General features: G+C 38.9%; 1 protein-coding gene across 4 annotated transcripts in view; it reads right to left on the bottom strand.

Moving 5' to 3' along the window:
• Positions 1 to 25,202, bottom strand: part of LOC114051936 (transmembrane channel-like protein 7) — a 71,169-nt gene extending 45,967 nt beyond the window's left edge. For 3 of the 4 annotated variants that reach the window (XR_003570199.1, XM_027874359.1, XM_027874360.1), the window contains exons 1-3: positions 25,054 to 25,202; positions 6,058 to 6,304; positions 609 to 757 (exon numbers count right to left, since the gene is read on the bottom strand). Coding sequence is in view for 2 of the 4 variants with exons in the window: in XM_027874359.1 (XP_027730160.1) it covers positions 609 to 757; positions 6,058 to 6,304; positions 25,054 to 25,099 (442 nt within the window). In the remaining 2 variants the exon portion in view is untranslated. Of the gene's footprint in view, positions 1 to 608; positions 758 to 6,057; positions 6,305 to 25,053 lie in introns of those variants that run through there. The other variant, XM_027874361.1, reaches the window with a different exon arrangement.
• Positions 25,203 to 27,388: the final 2,186 nt, after the last annotated feature.

Raw genomic sequence — 27,388 nt, 5'->3', positions numbered from 1 at the left:
CTCTCTCTCTCTCTCTCTCTCTCTCTCTCTCTCTCTCTCTCTCTCTCTCTCCCTCCCCTCATTTTTTTTTTGGTGGTGGGGAACCAATATGGCTACCATGTCTCACATAATTTCATATGTATAATGAGTATCATATTTTTTGCCTTCTCAAGGAGTGGGGGAAGGGATAGTAGAAGGAGAGAATTTGGAACTGAAAATTAAAAATTAAATTAAAAAAAGAAAAGGAAAAAGTGCTATGTTTAAAATGCAGAATAAGATATATTTTTAGACATTGACAATGAAGGAATTTGTTTTTCTGAGCTATATGTTTATAATGAGGGTTTTCTTTTTCTTTCTCATGGGAGGAGGAGAGAGGGAATAAGTGAGAGAGATAAATGCTTATGAAAATAAATAAATAAGTGGATGGATGGATAGATGAGTGAGCAAGTATGTACATATACATATTTAGGTACGTATGTATGTATGTATGTATCTGAAAATTAAAGAAAGAAGCAGATCACTCCCCCAAAAAATTCCCAGTGAGAACCTGCCGTCTACCTCCCAACATTTACTTTCTGAATAAAAATTCCATGAGCAGTGCTATTCAACCATACACGACACATCAATACCCTCTATGCTGCGAATGTCATTTTTCCACAGTTCCAAGTGGGAAGCCAGCTCCTTGGCCTCTTCAATAAATCTTTTCCATGACTTGGTGCTGTACTGCTTCCACTGGTCCCATTCGGATAAATATTTGACCTGGGCCTCCTGAATTTCCCTAAGTTAATAAAAACAGTAACAATATAACAGCAAGATTACATAACTTTGAACTAATATCTGTATCTGAGGAATAGCTAGAGGACACAAAAATCTGTGTAATTTTTACCCTTAAGAACACTATTTCCAGGTAAGATGGTATTATGCAGGAATATAGCCCAACTTCTTTTCCTAAGGCAAACAGAGGTAGCAATTTTTTCAATGTTTAAACTGGCTCAAATCCATTCCAGCTGGTGAGACAGTACTAACAAAAATTAGGGCACCTGAAACAGGCTGGAATATCTGAAATCCTATTAGAAATGCCAAGATGTCAGAAACTTCTGGGTAATAAATGAATCACAAGGACAAGACTGGACATTTTCTTTCATTCATTCATTCAACAAATATTTACTGAATGCCCATTATATGCAAGGCATATGTGGTAATATAATGATGTATAAGACAATGTCTCAGCTTGTATTAAGGGAAATGTAGCTAGAGTCTGGGTCAAAAGAGACTTAAGAGGTTAACTTTGATTCTCAGGCTGATCTCATCCTTCCTTTAAAAAAAAAAGAAGTGGTGGGAAAAAGAAACTTGTGAGCTAAAAGAAAATCAAGATGGGACTAGAGAGCCAACCCTAGACGTAAGTTGCATGCCAAGAGACAAACAATTATAGCTTATCAGAAGATCTAGAGCAGAGATTTTTACTCTATTTTTGTGTCATGGAACCCTTTGGCACTCTGGTGAAGCCTATGGACCCCTTCTCAGAATAGTGTTTTTAAATGCATAAAATACATAAGATTACAAAGGAAACCAAATTTGTTTAAATAGTTATCAAAAATATATATATATATATTTTAAGATCACAAACTCCAAGTTAGAAACTTTGCTCTATTAGATTCCAATGTGTTCTTCTATATTTGGTTTACAATTCATGTTCTTAATCTTTGCTTTAAGGAAGCTTCTTTATAGAAAAGTAAGGTATCTCAATAGAACTGGAGCTTTTTTTGGCATCTTCATAAAAGCCAAAAACAAGAAGAACCTGCTTATCTACCCACCTATATGTCAGATGACTGACCTGGCTTTACTTAGTATTCAGTATCTAACATTCTTAGTTTGTCTATGGAGCTAAACAGCTAAATCCACCTAAGCTCCTGATGACCCCCTATCAATAAAGGAATTTGTTTAGCAGCAAAAGGTATTTTAATTCTCAAAGGTAAAAACATCAAGACACAGAAGAAAACTCAGAGAGAAAGGAAAAATTTTAAAAACAAAAACAGAAAAAAACAAAAGTAGAAAGAATGGAAAATACAAGAGGAAAACAGAAAGAAGATAAGAACCTATGTAACAGGACACAGAGCGACATGGCTGAGAGAGAGATAGACCAATTCAGGAATCTCCCCCACATTATGGTCTTTTCAGATAATGCCACTAAAGTCTTTCAAAGCCCTTTTTGATTTTCATAATTATAAGCATAAAACAGATTATCTCCTGTTAATTCCCGAATTAAGCTAGGGGCCAAATCCAGACTGCGGATCAGAGATTCCCCACTTTGTTTCAAAATGAAACAACCTTTTACAATTTTCCAAAAACTGTCAATTGTTAACTCAAGCCTCACCTCTTCTCTAAGAAAACAGCTAATGGAGCTACCTAGCATGACTATGATGGGGATGGGATCTGAACCCCAGAAAGGAAAAGACCATGTCTTTGGGATCTGGACCCAAAAAAGGAAAAGCCCTGGACTTTCCCACAAAGCCAAATCTCTGGCGTTTGCCTGAGATTATAATTCTATCAACTGGCCTTTCATTATTGCCTATGCCCAATCTTCCAATTCTCTGTTACACTTAACCTAGCCTAGCCCTCTATTGTGTTACCTTACTATGCCCCCCCCCCACTTCCCACCCTTAATCAAATGTTTAGATTCCTTAAGAGTCGGGCCAATATGACAGAGTCTTTAAAATCTCACTCCCCTCCTCCCCTCCATCGATGTTCTAAAAAACCTTGTCTTCAACTAAAAGAAGGCTTGGGTCGAACTTATTTGAGCAGTACCCGTATGTCGTGATTTGGGGTCCCAGCACCCCTAAACTTCTGAACCTCAACAACTAGATCGTTTCTTTAAGTGATCTTTAAGCATATGGAGTAAATTAGCTTTTCCTCCTACCTCCTAGATATTAAAGCTGAAAAATGATCCCAGGTCATAAGAATTAAACACTGCTCCCTACCCAAATAAAAGTACCACAGTATATTTATTTACAAACAATTGATTTGAACTTTTAGAGAGTCCAAATCTGCCATGATGCATAGAAGCCCAATAGCTATGTTAAAGATGCTATATAACTTTGGCTATCTAGATTCTTTCAAACTCAAGTACCATAAGAATAAAAAAAATAATTTCTCAGGATTCTTGCTCTTCACGAAGAGCAAGAAAAGAGGTAAGAAAAGTTATGAGGGTATAAAAAAAAAAAAGCTAAAAAACTACCAAATATTCTGACATCTAAGCATACTCTCTTGATATTTAAAGAAACTTTATCCCAAGCTGGAATAGGATGTTAAAGTTGGGGAAAACTAAGAGAGAAGACTGTTGCAGTCTAGGGGTGCTGGGAACCCCAAAACTCAAGGGCAAAAGGTACAGGTCCTACCTTGAAAGAATTCGACTCAAGCCTTCTTTCGGTCAGAGAAAAGGTTTAGTATTTCGTTAATAGAAGCAGGTGGGATTTTTAAGAACCTGTGCCCTTGGTAGATAAGACTGACCTTTTTTATAGGAAAAAAGATTTGTGGGTAGTTTTGGATTGGATCTGATAGGCTGTGGTGACCTGGAGGTAACAGAGAATGGGTCTAGATGGGATTAAGGGTAGGAAATAACCCAGTAGAAGTCCAGAGGTAACAGACCATGAAGGGATGGGCTGGGTTAGAGGTAACAGAATTGAAGATTGGAGCTGGGTCAGAGCCACAAGGAAAGGACAGTTGAAAGGATCATGCTGGGATGAGCCAATGCCTCAGGTGAATGCCAAGGACTGGGACATGTGGGAAAGTTCAGGGGAAGTTCGAAGAGGGGAGGAGGAAGGGAGGAGTCCAGAGCTCACACCTCATCAAAGACCACTGCCTTGTCCATTACCAGTGGTTCCAGCAGCATCCAGCCAGGATTCTCCCACTTCAGAATCTCAGGCTTGTTTCATTGGGCCCCTTACAAAATGGAATCTTTTCAAAAGGGAAGGGAGGGAATAAGCATTTATTAAGTGCCAGATACTATAACAAAAGCTTTTTATAAATATCTCACTTGATTCTCACAACAACTATGAGGTAGGTTCTGTTATTATCACCATTTTACCAATGAGGAAACTGAGGCAAACAGAAGTTAAGTGATTTGCCCAGGGTCATACAACTAGTAAGTGTCAGAGGCTAAATCTGAACTCAGATCTTCTGGACTCCAGGCCCAGCACTCTATCCCCTATGTCACCAAACTGCCTTAATAATATTATTATTACTCAATAATAGGAAGAAGCTCTTCAATTCAATTCAATACATATCTACTGCATACCGAACACTGCGCTAGGTGAGATACAAAATTTTAGTAAGCCATTGTCCTAATGGGGTTTACATTCTATGTGGGGCATATAAGGTACACCAATAATGACAGAACAAAAAATATATGGAAAGTAGATAGATAGGCACAAGCAAAAAGTGCTTTGAGGGCCAAAGGGGAAAGATGATTATTGAACTGGAGATTCTGGGAAAGCTTCCACAAAGAGTCATCTAGTGCTGAGCAAAGACCTGAGTTCAAATCTCTTCTCTGACATTTAATAGCTGTATAACCCTGAGCAAGTCACTTAACTGCTGACTGCCTCAGTTTCCTCAACAATAAAATAGGGATAATAATAGTACCTATTTCACAGCATTGTTGTGAGGATGAGATGTTTGTAAAGAGCTTTGCAAATCTTAAAGCACTATTTAAATGCTGCTATATTAGCATTATTATTATTATAGTCATTAAAGAGTTGAAATTTAAATAATGGGCAAAGTTCCAACAGCCAGAAGTAGAGAAGGGAGCATTTCAGACAAAGGAATAACACATACACAGAGACATGCAGGCACAAAAGTAAATCACAGGAATGTCAAGGAGGAAGCAGTACAGCTCTTGGAAGGAGCCTTCATTTTGGAAGGAGCCTCCAATTTGAAGCTGGAAGATTGGGGTTCAAATCTTTGCCTTATCACTTACTACCATGTGACCTTGGCAAAGTCATATCACCTCTTTGGGCCTTAGTTTCTTCATCTGTGAAATGAAGGTACTGGACTAGATCAGGGTTTCCAAACTTTTTCAGTTGTTATACCCCTTGGATGCCAGTAAACCTTACACTAACCCTATTCAATATGAAAAGAATAAATTCTAGAGTTTATCAAAATAGATATTAAATAAATGCATCAAAATACATTATATGTTAAATATTTATAATATTTTAAACATTAAAAATTAATCCCTTAGGCAGCTAGGTAGCATGGAAGATAGAGTACACCTGGAATCAGGCAGACCTGAGTTCAAATCTGATCTCAGACACTTTTTTTTAATGATTTTTAAATTTTTTCTTATTCCATACTAAAACAACAATTAACAACTATTTCTGCATTCAGACAAGAACAGAATGAAATCAAATTTATAGAAATCTCCAAATACAGTTAGGTGGTACAGTGGATAGAGCACTGGACTTGGAGTCAGGAAGATTTGAGTTCAAATCTAACTTCAGTCACTTACTAGCTGGGCCAAGTCCCTTAACCTATTTGCCTCAGTTTCTTCATCTATAAAATAAGGATAATAATATCACCTACCTCCCAGGGTTGTCGTGAAGATCAAATGAGAAAATATTTATAAATCGTTTTGCAGCCTTTAAGTGCTATATAATAATATCGTAAGAGTGCTTTGCAAATTTGAAATAGCTATATAAATACTAGTATAGACTTATATAGGTACATGTTTTCTCTTCTGATAAAATGTTAGCTCCTAAAGAGGATAAATACTTTCCTTTTTAAAATGTGTAACTCCAGTACTTATCAATCCATCAAGGAAGGAACCATTTATTAGGCATTTACTGTATTCCAAGAAAAAAAGCAAAAAGTCCCTACCCTCAAGGAATTTAAATTCTGCTAAGCATTGGGTACAGCCTGACAGAATAGGTGCTTAATAAATGCTGACTGGTTCCTAAAAGCAGGATCCATGTCTTATACTTGTAGTAGGAACTCAATGAATATTTGTTGAATGAATCTTCACACCCCATGATACTATTTATTAACATGTTCTGCATGAACCTGAAAAATCACTATGGACCAAACCTTAGTCTCCTCTTCTCAGAGATATTCAATGCATATTTTCTTATGGACTGGCTCCCAAGGTGTTCCTTCTCTGATCTTCCTGCTTCCAAATAAGACCTGTTTTCAGAGCTGGCTGGCTTCAGCAAAGTGCCTCCTGATTTATCCCTCCCAAGTATGGTGGCCCTCCTCCGAACAAGGGACCTGTAACTGGGCAGCTCTTGAAGGAAGCTCACAGTCATTGAAGTAAAGACGCTGGAATCTGAGTTGTCTGTGCAAACACAAAGGAAGAGAAAACATCAGTATCAAATGGAAAGTAACACCTATGGCATCATCATAATAAAATAATGGGGCAGCTAGGTGGCACTGTGGATAGGTGGCACTCATCTTCCTGAGATCAAATTTGGCCTCAGACATTTACTAGCTGTGTGACCCTGGGCAGGTCACTTAACCCCATTTGCCTCAGTTTCCTCATCTGTAAAGGGCAGCTAGGTAATACAGGGGATAGAATGGAGGGCCTGGAGTCAGGAAGACTCATCTTTTTCAGTTTGAATCTGGCCTCAGACACTTACTGGTTATGTGACCCTGGACAAGTCACTTAACCCCTTATTTGCTTCAGTTTCCCTCATCTGTAAAATGAAGTGGAGGAGATGGCAAACCACTCCACTATCTTTGCCAAGAAAACCCCAAATGGGAGTTGGATACGACTGAACAACAACAACAATAATAACAACAAAGTTTGCAATGTAGTAGCTAATACACCATAACAAGCCTTGTAAAATTCACTTCCTTAGGTCAGTGGCAAAGTCATATTGATCTCATTTAACTAGTTTATTGGAAAGGAAGAAATAATAAAATCACTTGTGGAAGTAGCAATAATAACAACAGTAACAGCTAGTACTTATATGATGCTGTAATTTACAAAGCATTTTTCATTCATGATGTCATTTGGTCCTCCCAACAACCCTAGGTGCTTATCATCCCCATTTTATAGATGAGGAAACTAGGTTCAAAGAGACTAATTGACTTGTCTAGGGTCATATATCTAGTAAATATTTGAGCAGGATTTGAACCCAGGTCTTCCTGACTCTACCTCTAGCCCTCTACCCACTGCTCTATGCTGTACTATCTAAGGAGGAAATTGGGGGTCTTATCATATACCATAACCAGTCTTGAAAAAAAAATCACTTCCTTGAATCAATGACAAAATCATATTGATCTCATTTAATTTGCTTATTGGGATGGAAGGAGCAGTAAACTCACTTACAGTAGATAGATTTATTTTCTGTACACAGTATCGCCTTGCAGAATTGTGATAGTCTACTGGTGGAGTTTGAGACTTACAATAACTCATTTTGTGACGTTGTAAAATACTTTAAAGCTTGCTAAGTGCTTTTCTTGACCATCCCATAGGAGAAGTTTTAAAAGTATTATTATGCCCATTTTATTGATGAGACTGAAGCTCTAAAAGATATCTACTTTCCCCATGATTACACAGTTAATGGTCTTGAGGAATGTTTCAAATCTAAGTCTCCAGAAAGGCTATCTATACCATACTGCATCCCATAAGACTTCATGTGGTATCCAGGCTCTTTGCCTACCTATGTAACCCTGAACAAGGCACTTAACCTCATTTCTTTCTCATCTGTCAAATAAAGATAATTAATTCTTGCCTATTTATTGACTTCCGAGAAACTTGGGAAGACTTTCACAAGCTGATGTAAATTAAGCAGAGTAATGACCACATGATGTAAAAGAAAGCAATACTAAAAATCAGAACCTGGATCAATACATTGACCAACCTTTACTCCAGAGTATAGATGATGAAATCATACCTTCTTCCTTTCATCTGACAAGTGGTGGCCCACATGTATGTTCAAAATGAGGCATATTTGGTCCGACTCTAGGTCAGTTTGTTTTACCTAATTGTATCTCTTTGTTACAAAGGAGGGTTCATTTGGAGTAAGAGGGCAAAAGATTGTTGGGAGAAGTGTTACTGGAAAGTTAAAGGGGTAAAAAATATCAATACAACAATTTTTTAAAAGATTAATTGAGATAATATGTATGAAACCATTTTGGAAAGCAAAAAGAAGTAGATAAATACATGTTGCTAGCTGTTATTACCATTTAAAATCACAGTCATGGATCAACTATAGTCTTAGGGACTCTTTTCTGAAGGTCCGTGCACTAAGCTTTCTTTTAGCTGGCACATTGAGACACAAGTCATTTACCAGCTGGCACTGTTGCCTGGCATGACACACACACAGAAGTGAATTGTGTTCTCTCTGGTCCCTTAGCTACAAAAAAAAGGGGCCCCAGCTTGCTCCATAATGCGGTCATGCTCTGAGGACAAGCAGTTACTTCCCTACATCTCATGAAACAAAAGAGCTTTGTTAACAAAGAAGAGAAGTCTTTACACAGGAAGCAGGATCTACTCAACGGCCATGCTGCCTATTTTCTCCATTATAGACATACAGATAGCTTTCCCTCTCCAAATTTCACTGCAAAAGACAACATAGGGAATCCTTCAGTGTTTCTGTTATAAAAGGAAAAAAACAAAATACTTTTCCTTCTACAAGAAGCTTTTGCTAGGGGCAGGTAGGTGGCTCAGTGGCTAGAACACCAGCCTTGGAGTCATGAGAACCTGAGTTCAAATCCGACCTCAGACACATAACACTAGCTGTGTGACCCTGGGCAAGTCACTTAACCCCAACTGCCTCACCAAAAAAAAAAAAGAAGCAGCTTTTCCTGATCCGCTTTAATGTTAGTGCCTTCTCTCTGTTGGATATCTCCAATTAAATGTGAATATAGCTTGTTGTTTGTATATTGTCTCCCCAATTAGACTGGGATCTCCTTGAAGGCAGGGAAGTTTTTGCCTTTATTTGTATCCCTAGCACTTAGCACAGTGCCTGGCGTATATAGGGCACTTGATAAATGTTAATTAATTTGACTATCCTGCTTTTCAGATGAAGACTGTGGAGACCAGAGTGCTTAAGTAGTTTACCCAGGATCACATAAAAAGTAAGAGTGTACAGGTATTACATATTGTGGAGGATTCAACTGGGAACATACTGGAAGTCTTTATGTGTTGAAATAAAATATATCAATGTACCTTTTTTTAAAGTTAGTAATAGAGCTGTAATTACAAGCGAGATCATCTCACATCTAAGTCCAAACCTCTTTCAACTACACCATTAACTTTTCTTGGAGTTGATTAGGGTTGCCTGGTTTCTGACATTACATTCTCCCACAATCTCCAAAACCATGACCATCCCTTCTCTCCCAAAGTAGGGAAATGAAAATTAAAGTGAATTTTGACAATTTGACAAAAGCATTTGAGTCCATTCCACAAAAGATAAATAGAAAAAGGATATAAAGGCAGTTTAAAAAATGCAAGCTACCAGCAACCATATGAAATACGCTCCAAATCAATAATAGGAAAAATGCTAATTAACTCTGAAGTTCTGCTTTACGCTCATTACATTGGCAAAGGTGACAGAAAAAGAAAATGATAACTGATGGAGAAGCTTTAAGAGGACAGGCACAACAATGCACTGTTGGTGGAAATGTGAATTTGTCTAAGCATTCCAGAAAGCAATTTGGAACTCTACCCCAAAAGTCACTTAACTGAGACCCAGCAATATCACAACTGGGCTTGTACCTCAACGAGATCTGAGAATGAGGAAAAGGACCCACCCATAGAAAAGCATTTATGGAAGCATCTTTCTCTCATAGCAAAGAACTAGACATAAAAGGGGTACCCATCAATTGAGAAATGCATGAAGAAATAGATGCTCTATGAATGTAATGAAATACTATCTTGCTATATATATGTGTGTGTGTGTATATACAGAGAGAGAAAGAGAGAGAAAGCGAGAGAGAGCGCAAGAGGGATAGATTCAGAGAAGCCTAGGAAAGCTTGCATAAATTAATGTACAGGAGAGAAAGCAGAACCAGAATAACAATGTCTATAATAGGTATAACATTGTAAACACTGTAAAGAAAAACAAAGTTGAAGGAATTAAGAACTCTGATCAAAGCAAAGAATAAGAAGCCCTGTGCTGAGCACACAGTAAGTAAGCACTTGGTAAAGTTTGTTTTTGCCTTTGAAATGACATGAAATGGCATTTTAACAACAGATTGACCTTCCTCATGTTTCAAGCTATTATTAAAAGTGAGTTTTCATTTTCCTGAACATCTGTTTGGTAGGGGAAAGAGACAAAGAGATCCTTAAAGTTAGCCTGGGGTGAACAATAGCTATAATAAAAGAAAAATCATAATATTTTATGTTTCAAATTCTATATTTCTTAAAGGATAATATACACTTAAAGGAAAACACATTGGTTGGAGGTGTTGGGTAAGTCATTTAGTCTCTCTCATTTCATACTCTTAAAGATGAGAAGTTTGGACCACATGGTCTTTAAGGTTCATTCTTTATATTCCTCACACTTGTTGGTCTTAATTACATTATACATGAATGTACCACAATTTATTTAACTGTTCCTCCACTGTTGGACACTTAAACAGCTTTCAGTTCGTGTGTGTGTGTGTGTGTGTGTGTGTGTTTTAAATGATAAATAATTCAACTTTGAAAATATTTAAACAGAGAGCTCACTCTTTAATTTTTTGTTACACTGTCAGAGTATATTCTCCAACAATAGGATTATTGAGGTAAAGCCAATATCATTATGTCTGATTGACAGATGAGGAAACTGAGGCCCAGAGGGGGTTAAATCCAAGATCATACATTGGATTAGTAGCAGAGCTGAGACTAGAATCCAAGTCTCCTGACTCTATCCCATTATAATGAAAAGTTGGTTATAGGTCACCCACAGAACTGGAATACTAACATTCATTCTTAGGCTATTCTTCAGTCTAGCTCATAAGGCATCTAGTCCAACTCCTTTCAGGCTGAGAGAGCTTAAAAAACTTTACCAATATCATACAGGTAGCAATTAGCAAAAAGGGGATTTAAACACAGTCCCTGACTCTGAATTCACCATTCTTTCCTCTGCAATATATCTTTATCCCTATGAGTGATAAGAAAAAGCTGTCATATCGTTCTTGTCTTCACATCTCCAGAATCTAATATCTTCCCTGTAGTAGTTGCTTATTGAATGAATGAATTTAGCCATGAGGATGGCCAAAGAGGTATAAAGCTGTGTAAACTCTTTGATCCAGCAATACCACTACTAGGACTACATCGCAAAGAGAGGAGAAAAAAATGGAAAAGATCCTATTTGTACAAAAATATTTATAGCAGCTCTTTTTTATAGTGGCTAAGAATTGGAAATTGAGGGGATGCCCAACAATTGAGGAATGGTTGAACAAGTAGTGGTATATGACTGTAACAGAATATTAATGTGCTATGAAAAATGAAAAGCAGGATGATCTCAGAAAAAAACTGGAAAGACTTATGTGAACTGATACAAAGTGAAGTAAGCAGAACCATTACATTGTATACAGTAACAGCAATTTTGGATAATGAAAAACTGTGAATAACTTAGCTATTCTTAGCAATATGTTGAGGTAATTCAAGACAATCCCAAAGGACTTGTGATGAAAAATCTGCTTCCAGAAAAAGAAGTGTTGTTGTCTACATACAGACCAAAGCATGCTACCTTTCTTTTTTTCCTTCCTTACTTCTTTCTTTCTTCCTTCTTTTCTAAATTTTCTTGTACAAAATGACAAATCCAGAAAAGTTTTACACGATTGCCATATGTAACATATGCCAGACTACTTACCGTCTCAGGGAGGGAGGGATAGAATTTGGAATTCAAAACTTTAAAAATAAAATTAAAATTTGCTTTTACATGTAATTGAGGGGAAAATAAAATATTATTTTTAAAAAGGAAACTATAAACTTAAATTTAAAAAAACTAACAGAGTATCCTTATAGGTTCAGTAGAGTGGTGGAATCTGAAGACAGATGGCAAGAAGACTGAGTAGAAGGTGGGGAAATAGAGGCAAATGGTGCAGATGGCCCTTCTTGAGAATTTTAGATAGTTTTGGACATATCATGTTGCACATACACACCAACACCACCGCCACCACCACCACCACCACTCCATTCCCATTCAATAAACTCCAATGGCTTCCTATTACCTCCACGAGCAAATACAAAGTACTCTATTTGGCATTCGAAGCCCTTCATAACCTATCCCCCTCCTACCTTTCTAGTCTACCTTACTCTCGAACACATATTCTTTGATTCACTGACACTGGCCTCCTGACTATTCCACAAATAAGACACTCCCTCTCTCAGCTCCAGGCATTTTCCCTGACGGTACCCATCCCTGTTCCTCCTCAATTCTGCCTACTGAGCTCCCTTAGCTTTCTTCAAGTCCCAACTAAAATGCCATCTTCTACAGGAAGCTTTCCCTGACTCTCTTATTTCTAATGCCTTCCTTCTATGAATTATTTCCTATTTATCCTGTACATAGTTTGTTTGCACATATTTGTTTGCATAGTTTCTCCCCTATTAGACTGTGACCTGAGTTTGGGTCAAAAGGCTTTATGGTTGCAGCTGCCCAAGGGATCCATGACACATACAAAAGTCAAAGACGAGAAGATCTCTAGAGTCCCCTCCAGCTCTAGACCCTAGAATCTTATCCTGTGAGCATTTTCTTTGGTGTTTTTCCCATAGCTGGAATGCTCTCCCTGTTCAACTCCAACTACTGACCTCTCTAACTTCCTTTGATTCCCAACTAAAATCTCACCTTCTACAGGAAGTTTTCCCAAACCCTTCTTAATTTTAGCACCTTAGTTATTTCCTATTTATCATGTATATAGTACATTTTGTATATATTTGTTTGCCCGTTTTCTCCCCCATTAGATTACAAGCTCCTTGAGGGCAGGGGCTGTCTTTTGCCCTTTTTTTGTATCTCCAGCACTTAGCATAGTGCCTGGAACATGGTAGATATTTTAAAATGTTAATTGATTATTGATAGCTGTTAGAAAGTTCTTTTTTTTTTAAGAGGCAAATTATAAGCACTTTGAAGTATTTAATAGCTAAGAAAGATACAGGACTACCTGGAAGTAGAGAGAATGAAGATAATAAAACAGATTTTTCCCTCTCCTTTCCCTTTTTTCTCCATCTCCTATACTCTCTGGGTCTGATTTTAAAACTCTGCTCTTTTGCACCCCACTCTCCTTTTTCCTATACTCAATTCAACAACTGGCCATTGTTTAAAGGATTATTATCAATAATGTGTATGTGCAGGGGTGGAGCCAAGTAAAGGTAGGGACTCGCCTGAGCTCTCCCCAAACCCTTCTAAATAACTTTAAAAATGACTCTAAACAAATTCTAGAGCAGTAGAACCCATTAAAAACACAGAGTGAAATAAATTTCCAGCCCAAGACAACCTAAAATATACAGAAAAGGTGTGTTGCACCAGGCTGTAAGAAGAGTGCAGTCCAGTGCAAGCTATGCCAGCATAGACTGGGCCCCAGCAAACCTGGAGCAGGTCTCAGAATCACTGGTAGCAGTGGTGAGTTTCAGACTTCTCAGCCCACAGACACCAAATACAACTTAAAAGTTCAGCAGGAATAGTCTGAGAGGGTGAGAGAGGAGTGCAATCCAGCACAGGCTGCACCAGCATAGCCCCAGCCCCAGCAAACCAGGAGCAGGCCTTGGGAGTGAATGGGTCAGCAGCAGCGGTAGCTGTGGTTGCTTTCAGAGCTCCCAGATCACAGATGGTAAGGGGATTGAAAAACTGGTCAGAAGGAGATTACAGGGTCTCTTTGCTAGCACTGAGGCAGAACTCTATTGCTTTGCCCATACTTGAATTTGGGTCACAGTCCTGGGTGGCAGTCCTGGAGGAGTACTGGCATAGCAGAGCTTGTGGCAGCAATAGAGAGGGGACCCTTCTCACAGTTTTAGGGCAGAAAAGAGTGCTTGTGAGGGCAGCTAGGTGGTGCAGTGGGTAGAGCACCAGCCCTGGAGTCAGGAGGACCTGAGTTCAAATCTAGCCTCAGACACATAACACTCACTAGCTGTATGACTCTGGGCAAGTCACTTAACACCAATTGCCTCACACACAAAAAAAATGATTGTGGTCATTCACAAAGCAGAGCACAGGCCAAGAGAGGAGTAAACACTTCTCCTTTGATCATACCACCTTGGAAGAACTGAAAACTTACAGATCCCTAGAAGTAGCTCTGAAAATAGCTACACAAAACTCCTGAAGTTTGGGACAGTTTGCCCTCCACACTAGAAGCAAAGGCCTACTTTAACAAAGAGTTAAAAAGTCAAGTAATAGCCTGGGAAAATGAACAAAAAATGGAAAAAAAATACTCTTAACTATAGAAATTTACTTCGGTGACAAGGATGATCAAAACACACAATCAGAAGAAGACAACAAAGTCAAAGCTCTTACATCCAAAGCCTCCAAAAAAAATATGAATTGGTCTCAGGCCATGGAAGAGCTCAAAAAAATTTGTGAAAATCAAATAAGTAGAGGAAAAATTGGGAAGAGAAATGACAGTGATGCAAAAAAATCATGAAAAATGAGTCGACTACTTGCTAAAGGAGGTCCAAAAAATCCTGAAGAAAATAACACCTTAAAAAATAGGCTAGAACAAATGGCAAAAGAAGGTCCAAAAAGCCGATGAGGAGAGGAATGCCTTAAAAAGCAGAATTGGCCAAATGAAAAAGGAGTTCCAAAAGCTCACTGAAGAAAATGATTCCTTAAAAATTAGAATGGAGCAAATGGAAGCTAATGACTTTATAAGAAATCAAGAAATTATAAAATAAAACCAAAAAAATAGAAGACAATGTGAAATATCTCATTGGAAAAACAACTGACCTGGAAAATGGATCCAGGAGAGATAATCCTAAAATTATTGGACTACATGAAATCCATGATTAAAAAAAGAGCCCAGACATCATCTTTCAAGAAATTATCAAGGAAAACAGCCCTCATATTCTAGAACCAGAGGGTAAAATAGAAATTGAAAGACTCCACTGATCACCTCCTGAAAGAGATCCCAAAAGGAATACTCCCAGAAATATTATAGACAAATTCCAGAGTTCTTAGGTCAAAGAGAAAACATTGTAAGCAGTCAGAAAGAAACAATTCAAGTATTGCGGAGCCACAATCAGGATAATCCAAGATTTAGCAGCTTCCTCTACATTTAAGGATTAGACGGCTTGGAATATGATATTTTGGAGGGCAAAGGAGCTAGGATTACAACCAAGAATCACCTACCCAGCAAAACTGAATATATCCTTCAGAGGAAAAAATGGGCATTCAATGAGATAAAGGAATTTCATGCATTCTTGAGAAAAGATCAGAGCTAAATTTGACTTTCAAATACAAGACTCAAGAGAAGCATGAAAAGGTAAACAGGAAAAAGAAATCATAAGTGACTCATTAAAGTTAAACTGTTTACATTCCTACATGGAAAGATGATATTTGTAACTCATAAGATCTTTCTTACTATTAGGGTAGTTAGAAGGAATATAGATAGACAGGGCACAGTTGGTTGAATATGAAGGGATGATATCTAAAAAATAAAATTAAGGGTTGTGAGAGGAATGTACTGGGAGAAAGAGAAAGGGAGAGGTAGAATGGGTAAATTATCTTACATAAAAGAGGCAAGAAAAAGCTTTTACAGTGGAGGGGAAGAGGGGGAGGTGAGAGGGATTGAGTGAACTTTACTGTCATCAGAATTGTCTCAAAGAGGGAATAACATACATACTCAATTGGGTATGGAAATCTCTTACCCTACAGGAAAGTAGGAGGGGAAGGGTGTAAGAGAAGGAGGATGATAGAAGGAAGAGCAGATTGGGGGAGGGCATAGTCAGAAGCAAAACACTTTTGAGGAGGGAAAGGGTGAAAGAAGAGAGAGAATAGAATAAATGGTGTGGGAGGGGGCAGGATAGGATGAAGGGAAATATACTTAGTCTTTCACAACATGACTATTATGGAAGTGTTTTGCATAACTACATATATATAACCTATATTGAATTGCTTGCCCTCTCAATGGGGGGGGGAGACAAAGGGAGAGAATTTGGAACTCAAAAGTTTTAAAAATGAATGTTAAAATTGTTTTTACATGTAACAGGAAAAATAAATACTAAACTTTTTTTAAAATAATGTGTATGTACACATCTTGTAGATAACAGATTAGACTGATGTATTACTTTTATAAGGTCAGGATTCTCCTGTCAGTTAATTTTAGCACCTCATTCTGTAACGGACCTGGCTTGTGCTCAATGTTGGATGGCCTCAGATAGAAACAATGGTCTGTAAAAAGTAGCTAGGTTACAACAAAGGTTACAATATTGAAAATTTATTTCCTCTCTTTGATCCTCTTGCTCTTCATGTCCTGGGAGAAAAAAAATAAACAAAAAGAACAAGAAAACTTGCTGAGCTTAATCTGAGTTTCCAGGTGCTGAGCAAAACTAATCCACCCACACCCACACACTCCCCACTCTTCCCCCGCCCCCCACCTCACTCTACAAACTACTGGTTAAGAACAAAAGAAAAAAGGTCAAGGAGCTGTGTCGAGACTGACCCAGAACCTAGTCAGAAAAAAATCACCTCCCTCATGAGGGAAAATGGTGGGATTGGCAACCATCTGATTGAGTTAAACAGCCACGTGGAATAGGGCTGCAAAAGGGAGGAAAATGGCTAGATTCTCTTTAAACAGAGAGGAAGATTAAAAGGCTTCAAGAGAGGAAGTTGACTCAGCTGGGTGGAGTAGCAGGTAAGTATGAAAAATTACACAGCTTCAGGACAAAAACAAGCTCTTAATATGAATTTCAATTTAACCCTTATTTAACATAGTTAGACCATGGGGCATGGATTTAATCTGTATGAAAAAGGACAAAATGTCCTTATTAACCTTAGTGATCATGGACCCAGGAACTGGAAACCTCACATTGTCTCATTCCTTGCTAGTGGCATAAAGCTTCACTACTCTCAAAATCTCAAGATTTCAACTCCTCCTTTCTACTACCTCCCCCCACCTTGCAGGCAGAACAAAGTTATTTCATTTGTTTTTCTTTTTAATAATTCAAGATTACTAGACTTATAATATTCTACTGCATTCCAGTCTGTGGCCTTGGAAAAAATGGAAACAAAAAAATTCTATTCCAACTAATCGTGAGTCATAGTTTTGATAGTGCATTTTCCTGAATGATTAAAAAAATTAAGTGCTATGTTCTAGTGACTATTCTAAGCACTATTGAGACAAGTAACAATAATAGTGCTTTAAGCTTTGCAAAGTGCTTCATAAATATTATCTTATTTAATTCTTACCCCGGGAAGTAGATGCTATCAGGTTCCCCATTTTACAGATGAAGAAAGTGAGACAGACTGAATTTAAGTGACTTGCCCAGTGTCACACAGCTAGTGAGTGTTTGAGGATGGATTTGAACTCTAGTCTTCCCTGCTCCAAGTTAAATGTTTAGTTCACTGCATCACCTAAGCTGCTATCAAGGAAATAACAGCAACTTATTTACAAAAATCATATACTACTGATGGGGTGCTTGGGTGCTTGTGTTTGGGTGCTTGTGCTTGTACTTGGGACCTCAATTTCTCCCTAGTCTCAGAAACACTGTGTCTGACAATTTCTCCCCAGCCCAAGGACACTTTGCCTAGCAATTACTCATGAGTGGGCCCCAGCAAGACCCTTATCTCTCTCCCTGTTGCAGCTATACAAAGCTGGGTGAGAGAGTGCTGGGCTGCTCAGGCCTAAGCCCTAAGATCATGTCTCTGGAAGCTTCCCAATTCCTTAGTAAGCTCCTGTCTTGTGAGAAAACTTTCTCTTGTTGCAGAGCATTCTCTAATCTGGTACAAGGAGTTTTGTCCCTGGCTGGTCCAGGGACTCTTCCTCCTGCTAGATTCCCAAGATCTATGCCTCTGACATCTCCCTCCCTGTCTGGTATACTCCCTACACTTTCCCATCCATAGCTCCCAAAGACACCTGGACCTTTAAATTACCTAATCAGTATTGTCGGCATTCCTTTTCCATGCCCTTTTCCATATAAACCCTAGCTACATACTCAGTCTCTCAGGTTCCTTAAGAATCCTTGCCCACTGAGAAGGGTAACGATAAACTTTTTTGCCAACTTGACTTAAAGAGTGCTTGAGTCTGTGAATTCATTCCAGATGACCCCGTCCTGTACTCCAGTCTCTGAGGGGTCTCAACCTCTCAGACTGCACACTACAACCAGACTGGATTTATACCAGGAATGCAGGGTGGTAGGAAAACTATAAACATAACTGACTATATCAATAACAAAATATATTATTTTAATAGATGCAGAAAAAGCATTTAACGAAATACACCTTCCATTTCTGTTAAAAAAAAACACTTTAGAAAGCACAAGGATGAATGGAGTTTTCCTTAGAATGATAAGTAGTATCTATCTTAAACCAAGAGTAAGCATTATCTGTAATGGGGATAACCCTTTCCAATAAGATTAGGGGTGAATGGAGGATTTCCATTATCACCATTACTATTCAATATTGTAATACTGTATATTCAAATATATGCTTGCGATAGTAATAAGTCAAGAAAAAGACCCTGAAGTATAAGCATGAAAAATGAGAAAACAAACCTATCACACTTTGCAGAGAACCCTAGAGTCAACTAAAAAGCTAATTAAAACAATTAACAACTTTAGCAGAGTTGGAAGATATAAAATAAACCCACACAAATCATTAGCATGTGTATATATATATTACCAACAAAACCCAGCAAGTAGAGATAGAAAGAGAAATCCATTTAAAATAACTACATGTGGCATAAAATACTTGGGAATCTACCTGCTGAGAATTATATGAACATAAATAATTACAAAACACTCTTCACACAAATAAGGACAGATCTAAAAAAAACTGGAGAAATATTAATTGCTCTTGGGTGGACTGAGCCAAAAATAAAAATGACAATGCTACCTAAATTAATTTACTTGTTCAATTTCATACCAACCAAATTACCAAAGTTACTTTACAGAGCTAGAAAAAAATCATAACAAAATTCATCTGCAAGAACAAAAGAGAATCAATTTTTAAAATGTGAAAGGAGACTAGCAGTACTACATTTCAAACTACCACACAAAGCTATAATCATCAAAGCAATTTGGTACTGGGTAAGAAATAGAGAAGTTGATCAGTAGAACAGATTATTTATACAATATACAGAAGCAAATGAGCACAGTAACCTAGTATTAGATAAACCCAAAGATCCCAACTACTTGTACAAGAATTATCTGACAAAAAGCCATTGGGAAAACTGGAAAATAGTCTGTCAGAAACTAGGCATAGACCACTATCTCATGCCACATACTAAGATAACTTAGAAATAAATAACTTACAAAAAACTTAGAAATAAGCAAATTAGTGAAACATGGAAGAAATTACCTGTCAGATCTATGCATAGGGGAAAAGTTCATGACTAATCAAGAGATAGACTCACAAGAAGTCAAATGGATCATTTTGATAGCATAAAATTAAAATTTTTTTACAAACAAAACTAACATAGCTAAAAGTAGAAGAAAAGCCAGAAAATGAGGTAAAGTCTTTGTAGCAAGTTTCTCTGATAAAGGTCTAATTTCTCAGATATATAGGGAACTGATTTGCAAGAATAAAAGCTATACACCAATTGATAAATGGTCAAATGATATAAATAGGCAATTTTCAGAGAAAAAAAAATCAAAGCTACCAATAGCCATATGAAAAAAATCCTACAAATCACTAATAATTAAAGAATTGCAAAATTAAAATAATTCTGAGGTACCACTCATACCCAACATATTGTCTAGGATGTCAAAAAAGGAAAATAACAAATGCTGGAGGGAATGTGGGAAAATAGGTACACTAATATACTGTTAATGGAGCTGTGAACTAGTCCAACCACTATGGAAAGCAATTTGGAACTATTCCCCAAAAGTTATTGAACTGTGTATATTCTTTGACCCAGTGATGCCACTACTAGGTCTATACCTCAAAGAGATCAAAGAAAGAGGAAAGTGGCTCATATTTACAAAAATATTAATAGTAGCTCTTTTTGTGGTAGCAAAGAATTGGAAATTGAAGGAATGCCCAACAATTGTGGAATGGGTAAACAAGGTATGTAGTATATAAATGTGACGAAACACTATTGTGCTATAAGAAATGATGAAGAGTGGGGCAGCTAGGTGGTGCAATGGATAGAGCTCTGGCCTTGGAGTCGGGAGGTCCTGAGTTCAAATCCGGCCTCAGACACTTGACATTTTAGCTATGTGACCCTGGGCAAGTCACTTAACCTCGACTGCCTCACGGAAAAACAAAAAAACAAAACAAACGAAAAGAAACGAAATAAGTATAAATATAAAAAATATAAATAAAAAAATATAAACAAATAAAAATGGTGGGTGAGAGAAAATTTGGAACTGCAAATAAAATTGAAAGAAATTAAACAAGGTACTAATTTTTTTAAAAAGAAATTTCTTTTAAAAAAGGAAAGCTATAAGTAGTTAAGAGTACTTAATAGCTTGTACTTAAGATTTGCAACTATTTTCTTATTTGATTCTCACAACAACTCTGGAGGTAGGTGCTATTATTATCCCCATTCTACAGATGAAGATATTGAGGCAAAAAGAAGTTAAATGACTTGCCTAGCATCAAACAGCTAGTAAGTAGCTGAGGCTAGATTTGAACTCAAGTCTTTTTGACTCCAGGCCCAGTACTCTATCCACTGTAACACCCAACTATGTTTGGAAATTTCAATAAACTAGAATTCATTTGAATTCAGAAATACTTGTTAATTGTTGTTTTAGTACAGACTAAGAAAAAATGTAAAAGTCATTTTAAAAAAAAGATTTCACTTACCCTTTGCCATAATATGACTTATTGTAAACTTTCTCTTACTAATCATAGCTCTGCCAGAATAAATTACCACTTCATGACCTTTCTAACATTTTAAGACCTCTAACATTTGACCTTTCAGTTGCATGTCACCCTAGCCACTCTTCTCTGGACATGCTTCATTTAATTAGTGTTCCTCTAGATGTGGGACATCCAAAACTGAACATAACATTGTAGATGTGACCTGATCAGTGAAGGTTACAAGAAGACTATGCCTCTTTTGTTCTGGACACTGTATCCCTATTAAAGCAACCTAAGATTGCACCTGCTTTCCGGGAAGCAATGTCATGCCCTTGATTTATGTGGAACTTGCTATTCTCAAACCACCCCTACACAACAATCAGGTCTTCTCTCCATAAAGGACTTGTTCCAGCAGGTCCAACCCAATCAAACATCATCATCATCATCATGGCTAACATTTATATAGTGCTTACCATGTGCCAGGCACTGTGCTAAGTACTTTACAAATATTATCTCTACCCTGTGAATTGGGTGGTATTATATGTTATTTTACAGTTGAAGAAACTGAAGCAGAGTGACTTGCCCAGGGAGATGGATTTGAACTCAGGTCTTCCTGACTCTTATCTACTTGTGGCCACCTAGATCATACAGTTCTCCCCACTCTGTACTTGACCCTCCATTTGTGTCATTGAGTTTGGAACCTAGTTTGAAACCTTTAAACAGAAATATACATTTCATTCTCTTAAATTTCTTGCTGTGATCCAACTGTTCAGGTGTGAGGGATTGTCTGATGTTGGCTACGTGTCACGTGAGGGTTGTGGGAAGATGGGGCAGGGACAAGATATTAGGAAGTAACCGAAGCTTACGCTCCCGAGGCAGGGGGCTGTGCCATGTGGAGTTGTGGTGAACTGGGGTAGGAACAGGATACGGGGAAGTAGCCGGAGCATGTGCTCCTGAGGCAGGGGGCTGTGCCACTTGGGAGTGGGACGGCAGAGAACGAGCTCCCTTTGTCTAGTCCTCTCCCTTTGTGCAGCGCTAACCCCAGACGTCCCCTTCCTGTATCCAGGTGTAGCTTCCTTTGTCACGTCCTCTCCCTTGGTGCAGTGCTAACCCCAGACATCCCCTTCCGGTATCTGATCCTACAATCATTCACTGGTAGGCGGGCTGAGGAGGAGGGGCTAGGAAGGTATATAGGGGCGGTAGGGGTCGGAGCTCGCTCTCTCTTGCTCTTGCTCCTGCTCTTGCTTTCCTGCTTGGCCTTGCTGTGATGGCCTCTGAATAAAGTTCGAGTGCTTGCACCTCCCGATCAGCTCGTCTCTATGTTTATCTGGGTGGGCTCTGAAGACTGGTAAGTATGACCTTGGCAGCCTGCTCCGGTTAGGAGGAGAGTGCACGGCGCGACCGGCACATTCAGGAATGGCTAAACAAGTTGTGGTACAAAAATTTAACAAAATATGACTGGGTTGTACAAAAAGATGACTATGATGGAAGCAGAGAAGCATAAGGAGACTCCTATGAATTCATTTATGCAAAATGAAATAAGTAGAATCTAGCAAACAATGTACACAATGATTACAGCAATGTAAATGGAAAAAAATAACCATAAAACAATAAATATGGAATGCTTCCAAATTTATAACAATTAACCTTGATCCCAGAACATGGATATAAAAAGGGACATTCCCCAAGCTTCTTTGCAGAGGTGGGTGACTATTGGTGTAGGAAACTACATATAATGGTAGACTTTTACAATATGGTGTTTTTGCTGAACTGTTTGTTCCCTCTTTTTTATTCTTCCATTTGTAGGGTGACTCTGGGAAGAAGAGGGATGCATTGGAATATACAGATAATATGAAATGAAAAAACTATCAATACAATTTATTTTTTTAAACTGTATTCTGTTAGTTTCAATCCAGGGGTGTTAACCTCTTGTGGCCTAAGCAAAGGGAAACATGGAGTAGTGTGATTTTGTGGAAAAGAGACATGAATGTGGGGCCAAAGGAAGTGTGTTCCAATCCTACCTATGAGAGTCATTTAAGTTCTATGGCCCCTCATTGGAAAAAGAGAGGAATGGATTAGAGGACCTGACATCTAAGGTATTTTTCAGCTCTAAATCAATTTAACTTTTGCTTGTAGTTAGCTGTGAGGGACAGCCAAATATTCTTTTGGTCCCTAGTCCTACAGAGAAGTTCTTGCCCAGTTCTCTTTTTGCTTCTTTTTTGAGAAGTCAAAAGACAATTTCTGTAACCAGAGATCTAAATCAAATTGGGGACCCTCGTTCTACAGGACTAGAAGCCCTCTTGGAAACTTTAAGTGCTAGGAAACATATGTGATGCCTAACCAGAAGGGTTTGGTATTTCTTGGACATTCTGAGCAGATACTATATCTGAAGACACATATCCTCTTTCCAAAATACACTTAGTGAATCACACCTATACATGAGCAGTGATAACAGTAAGTCTGGCAAGAGTTAAGCTTTATAGGTAATTTGTAATATAATATTAATAATAATATTACATCATTGTAGTGTTTTAAGATCTACAAAACTCTTCCATTACCCTTCCCCCTCCCAACTCTCTGAAGCAGGTCATTCATGATTATCACCTTTTAAAGATGAAAAAACTGAGCTTCAAAAGAGATGAACTGTCCATGATCACACAGCAAGTAAATTACCAGAGTCAATGTTTTATCCACTAAAATAAATTTAAGGTAAAAAGTTTTGACAGGTCACTATACTAATATCTCTAAATATCATGTTTAAATTTGTTCTAACTGCTTATTTTCCACAGTGCATGGGAAATGCCAGAACAGTACCAAAAACATAATCACTTCTACCATAAAATTAGTGGATTTTCCTAAACAGTAGCAGGAATAATAAAAACCAGTAAAAACTCGAAATGGTTTGTTGAACAAAGCTCAATGTTATCTCAGGGCTTTGGGATCCAGGGCTTCCTTCAAATCTTAACTAATACACCACCTTCTGCAGGTGGCCTTTCCCCTTCTCCTGCTGCTAATATTCCCCCCACCCCCCACCCCCGGGACCCCATGGAAAGTGGTGGACTCCAAATATATCTTGTATGAACATATAGTTACTTACATGTTGTGTCTGCCCCATTAGAATGTGAATTCCTTGAGAGCCAGGGGGACTTTCCTTTTCTTTGTAACTCCAGAGTTTAACACAGTGCGTGACACACAGTTAGCACTTTAATAAATGCTTGTTGACCAACTGCTCTATCATTTAGTAATGTTTCAATATTTGGATTTTTTTTTTAATCATGCTGCCCAGAACTGCTGTCCATCCATTGACAATCTCTAGTCATTTTGAGTAAGTAGTTTACGTAAGGGGAAAAATTTTCTCACTGGGGCAGAGATAAACTTACAAATTAAGAACGAAATAAGATACTACATTTCTTGTAACTATTTTTGGCTAGCAAGATTTTAAAATGTTAGGTGGCTACCCAGGAACCTCCCACAACTTTTCTGTCAATATGGAGATTTTGTATTGGGGAAAGTGCTCCTCTGAAACCAAAACACGCTTTTGTGGACAAGTTGGCCACCTCTGATCATTCTAGCCAACCTCCTCATGGTAGAAAAAGCACTTTAAACTTAAAAGCTCTATATAAATGAGGATTTTCAGGATAGGGTAAACAGGTCCAGAATTAGTCACTTGTCTGACTGAGATTACACTTAGGTATAAATGTGAGAGCTAAGACCAGAGAATTTAGTTCTTCCGATTCCCAATTCAATTTCCTTTTCAATTACTCCATGCTGCCTGCCTCCTAGCTGCAAGCTGGAAATGGATGTTTTCATTCAACTAAGTTTTTCGGCCAATGAGAACCCTGAGAAGGGAGGAACAGCTCAGTTACAAGATTGATCCCAAACTTCCCGACGCCTGGAGGGTTCAGCCAGTAGAGAGTCCAGAAAGATTCCCTGCTCCCTTCTTAAATTCACGAGAGGCAAGCACAGAGTTGGAGGAGCTACAGTTTCCCTGGAGACTCCTCCGTCCCTGACTCAAGCAATGCCCTCGGCGGGGGTCTCACCCTTCCCTGTGTCTCCTCCCCGGCCTGGGAACTAGCTGGTGCGGGAGGAGGGGAGGTGCCCATTCTCCCAAGTCTGGTCTGGGGAATACCCCAAGACGCTCATTCTAAATGTTGCAGTGCAGCCCAGGCCCCCGTTCTCCCCTGTCCCCTCTGCCTACCGTCTCTGTGGCTGTCCCGGCGGCTCGCCGAACTAGTGTCACTCATGGCCGCGCGACTGGAAAGAGGAGATGGAGGAGAAAAGAGAAAAAGGAGGAAAAGTAGGAGACAACTAGGGCTGTGGCCCGGCCCAGCCTCCCAGCCGCTGGGATTCCAGGTTCCGGCCACTGACGTCACAGAGGCAGTGGGAGGGCACTGGATCTGGGCATTCAGAGGAGTGCCTGCACTTCAGCACCGACTTTTGGCGGGCTCTCAGCTTAGGGAGCAGGAGTCCCAAACTTCGATTCCAGAAGACATCTAGGTGTACGGAGTCAATGCCATGCGTCCGGACGACCGAAGCATACGAGATCTCGGGGTTGTTGGGCCAAGTTAGCAGGAGGAGAGGCGAGGAGTGAGAGGCATGGGACCTTAAAGAGTAGGGACTTGTCATGGGAGAGAGAGGTAACATTAAGGATGGGAAGTAGGAGAGCTCGGTAGGAAAAATATTAGAAACCCTGTAGTATGTTAACCAATCAACAAGCATTAAGGGACTACTAGTCACTCAATAAAAGGAAATTACCCTTCCCAGGAGTATCTCTCCTCTCCTCAAGCATTTGGGGAGATGATGTGATTGAGCCTTGTAGATTTACTAAGGGGGAGGAGAGGGGAAGAGAGAGAGAAAAACGTGTCCCAGAATGAGGATCGTGCCTAATTGGGGGATCCCTAGGAATTGTGTGGGCCATTTTACCCAGTGTCTGGAGTCAGCACCTACAGAACACCATAGGCTATAGTGATAGGTGATTGAGTATTGATGTATTTTGGGACCTCAGGGAGAACTAGATTGGGGATGGGGTTGGAGAGAAAAGAAGACGGTACAGAGATAAAAAAAAAAAACGGTACCTTTCCAGAGTTGCTTTGAGAAACCCTTTCTGGGACAAAAAAAAAAAAAAACCCATCAGCCCAGGAATTAAATAGGTTCTAGTTCTAGCTGTACCTCCAACTTACCTTAGACAAGTCCCTTTACTTCTTCCGTAGCTGGGTTTGTAAGGAGCAGCTAAATAGTGCAATGGATAGAGTGCTAGGCCTGGAGTCAAGAAGACTCATCTTAATTGAATCTGGCTTCAGACACTTAGTAACTGTGTCACCCTGGGCAAGTGACTTAACCCTGTTTGCCTCAGTTTCCTCATTTGTAAAATGAGCTGGAGTAGGAAATGGAAAATCACTCCAGAATCTTTGCCAAGAAAACCCCGAATGGGGTCATGAAGAGTCTAATGTGACTGAAATGATTGAACAAAAATAATTCTTCCCCACCCATATTTTCATGTCAATAGCAGAGAGATTTAAAAGTGGAATTGCAGGTTGACTTACTCAATGTACATACCACAAGGCTTTTTTTGGGAGGGGGGAGACTTGCATTTGTACTCCTAGCACTTGGCACAGTGCCTTGCATATAGTAAGCACTTGATAAATGCTTGTCAATTGAATGACTTCATTTTGGGGCAAGAGACAACTTACTTAGAAAAAAATTGTGCAATTTAAGGAATCTCCTGAAAACACACCCATAATAGAATAGCAGAGTGGAAAGAATACTGGACTGGGTCATCAAACGTGGTCCTTAGTTCTATCTCTGCCACTAACTTAGTGTGACCTTGGGCCAGGTCCCTTAACCACTCTGAGCTTCAGTTTCCTTATCTGTAAAGTGGGGCTTCCACTTTGCCTTGGCAGCAGCAACAGCATGTCCCATCAGAAGATCTCTGCCTCCAGGCATGGACACATGGGCTTCCTGCCTCCAGAGCAAAGCAGCAGTCACTAGGGGAAGGTGAAGAGCAACTTCAAATATGACCCAACTAAATCCATCTGCCCCCACAGGCATGGACCCCATATTATTTGGGAAGGTAAGCAGGCATGGCTCCAAAGTCCAGAGTGAACAAAAAGGAAGTGGATGAGGTGATGAACATTATGGAACTGTCCCCCATAGTCACATCATGGTGGGCATCATAGGCTGGCTAGTAACAGTGGGAAAGAAGGGTGAATATGAATACTGTGAGTATGCTGGTTTTCCCTTTTTTTTCTTTTCTCATTTGTCACCTGGAACTAATTATTTTGCCAGTCTTTGAATGCTCAGTTAGCTATAGGACTGTTCAAAAAGGACAGTCATCTCACAAGCCTTGCTGACCAGCTGTATTATGAATCCCAGAAGTTTCACCTAACAAAGTATATAGAAATAGAGCTTTCATCTCCCCCAGAACCGTTTCAAAGTCCCTTTAAGAACTGCTTACTTGATTGGCCTGGTATCTGACAGTTTGAGTTTCCTGTTGATTTATTTGAGCTCACCCTACCCATTTAGCACGTTTTCCT

Source organism: Vombatus ursinus, unplaced genomic scaffold (genome assembly GCF_900497805.2).
Source record: "Vombatus ursinus unplaced genomic scaffold, bare-nosed wombat genome assembly UNPS02014807.1, whole genome shotgun sequence".
In the NCBI taxonomy this organism is placed as follows: Eukaryota; Metazoa; Chordata; class Mammalia; order Diprotodontia; family Vombatidae; genus Vombatus; species Vombatus ursinus.
The sequence above is the reverse complement of the archived record's forward strand: the minus strand, read 5'-3'. Positions and strand labels throughout refer to the sequence as shown.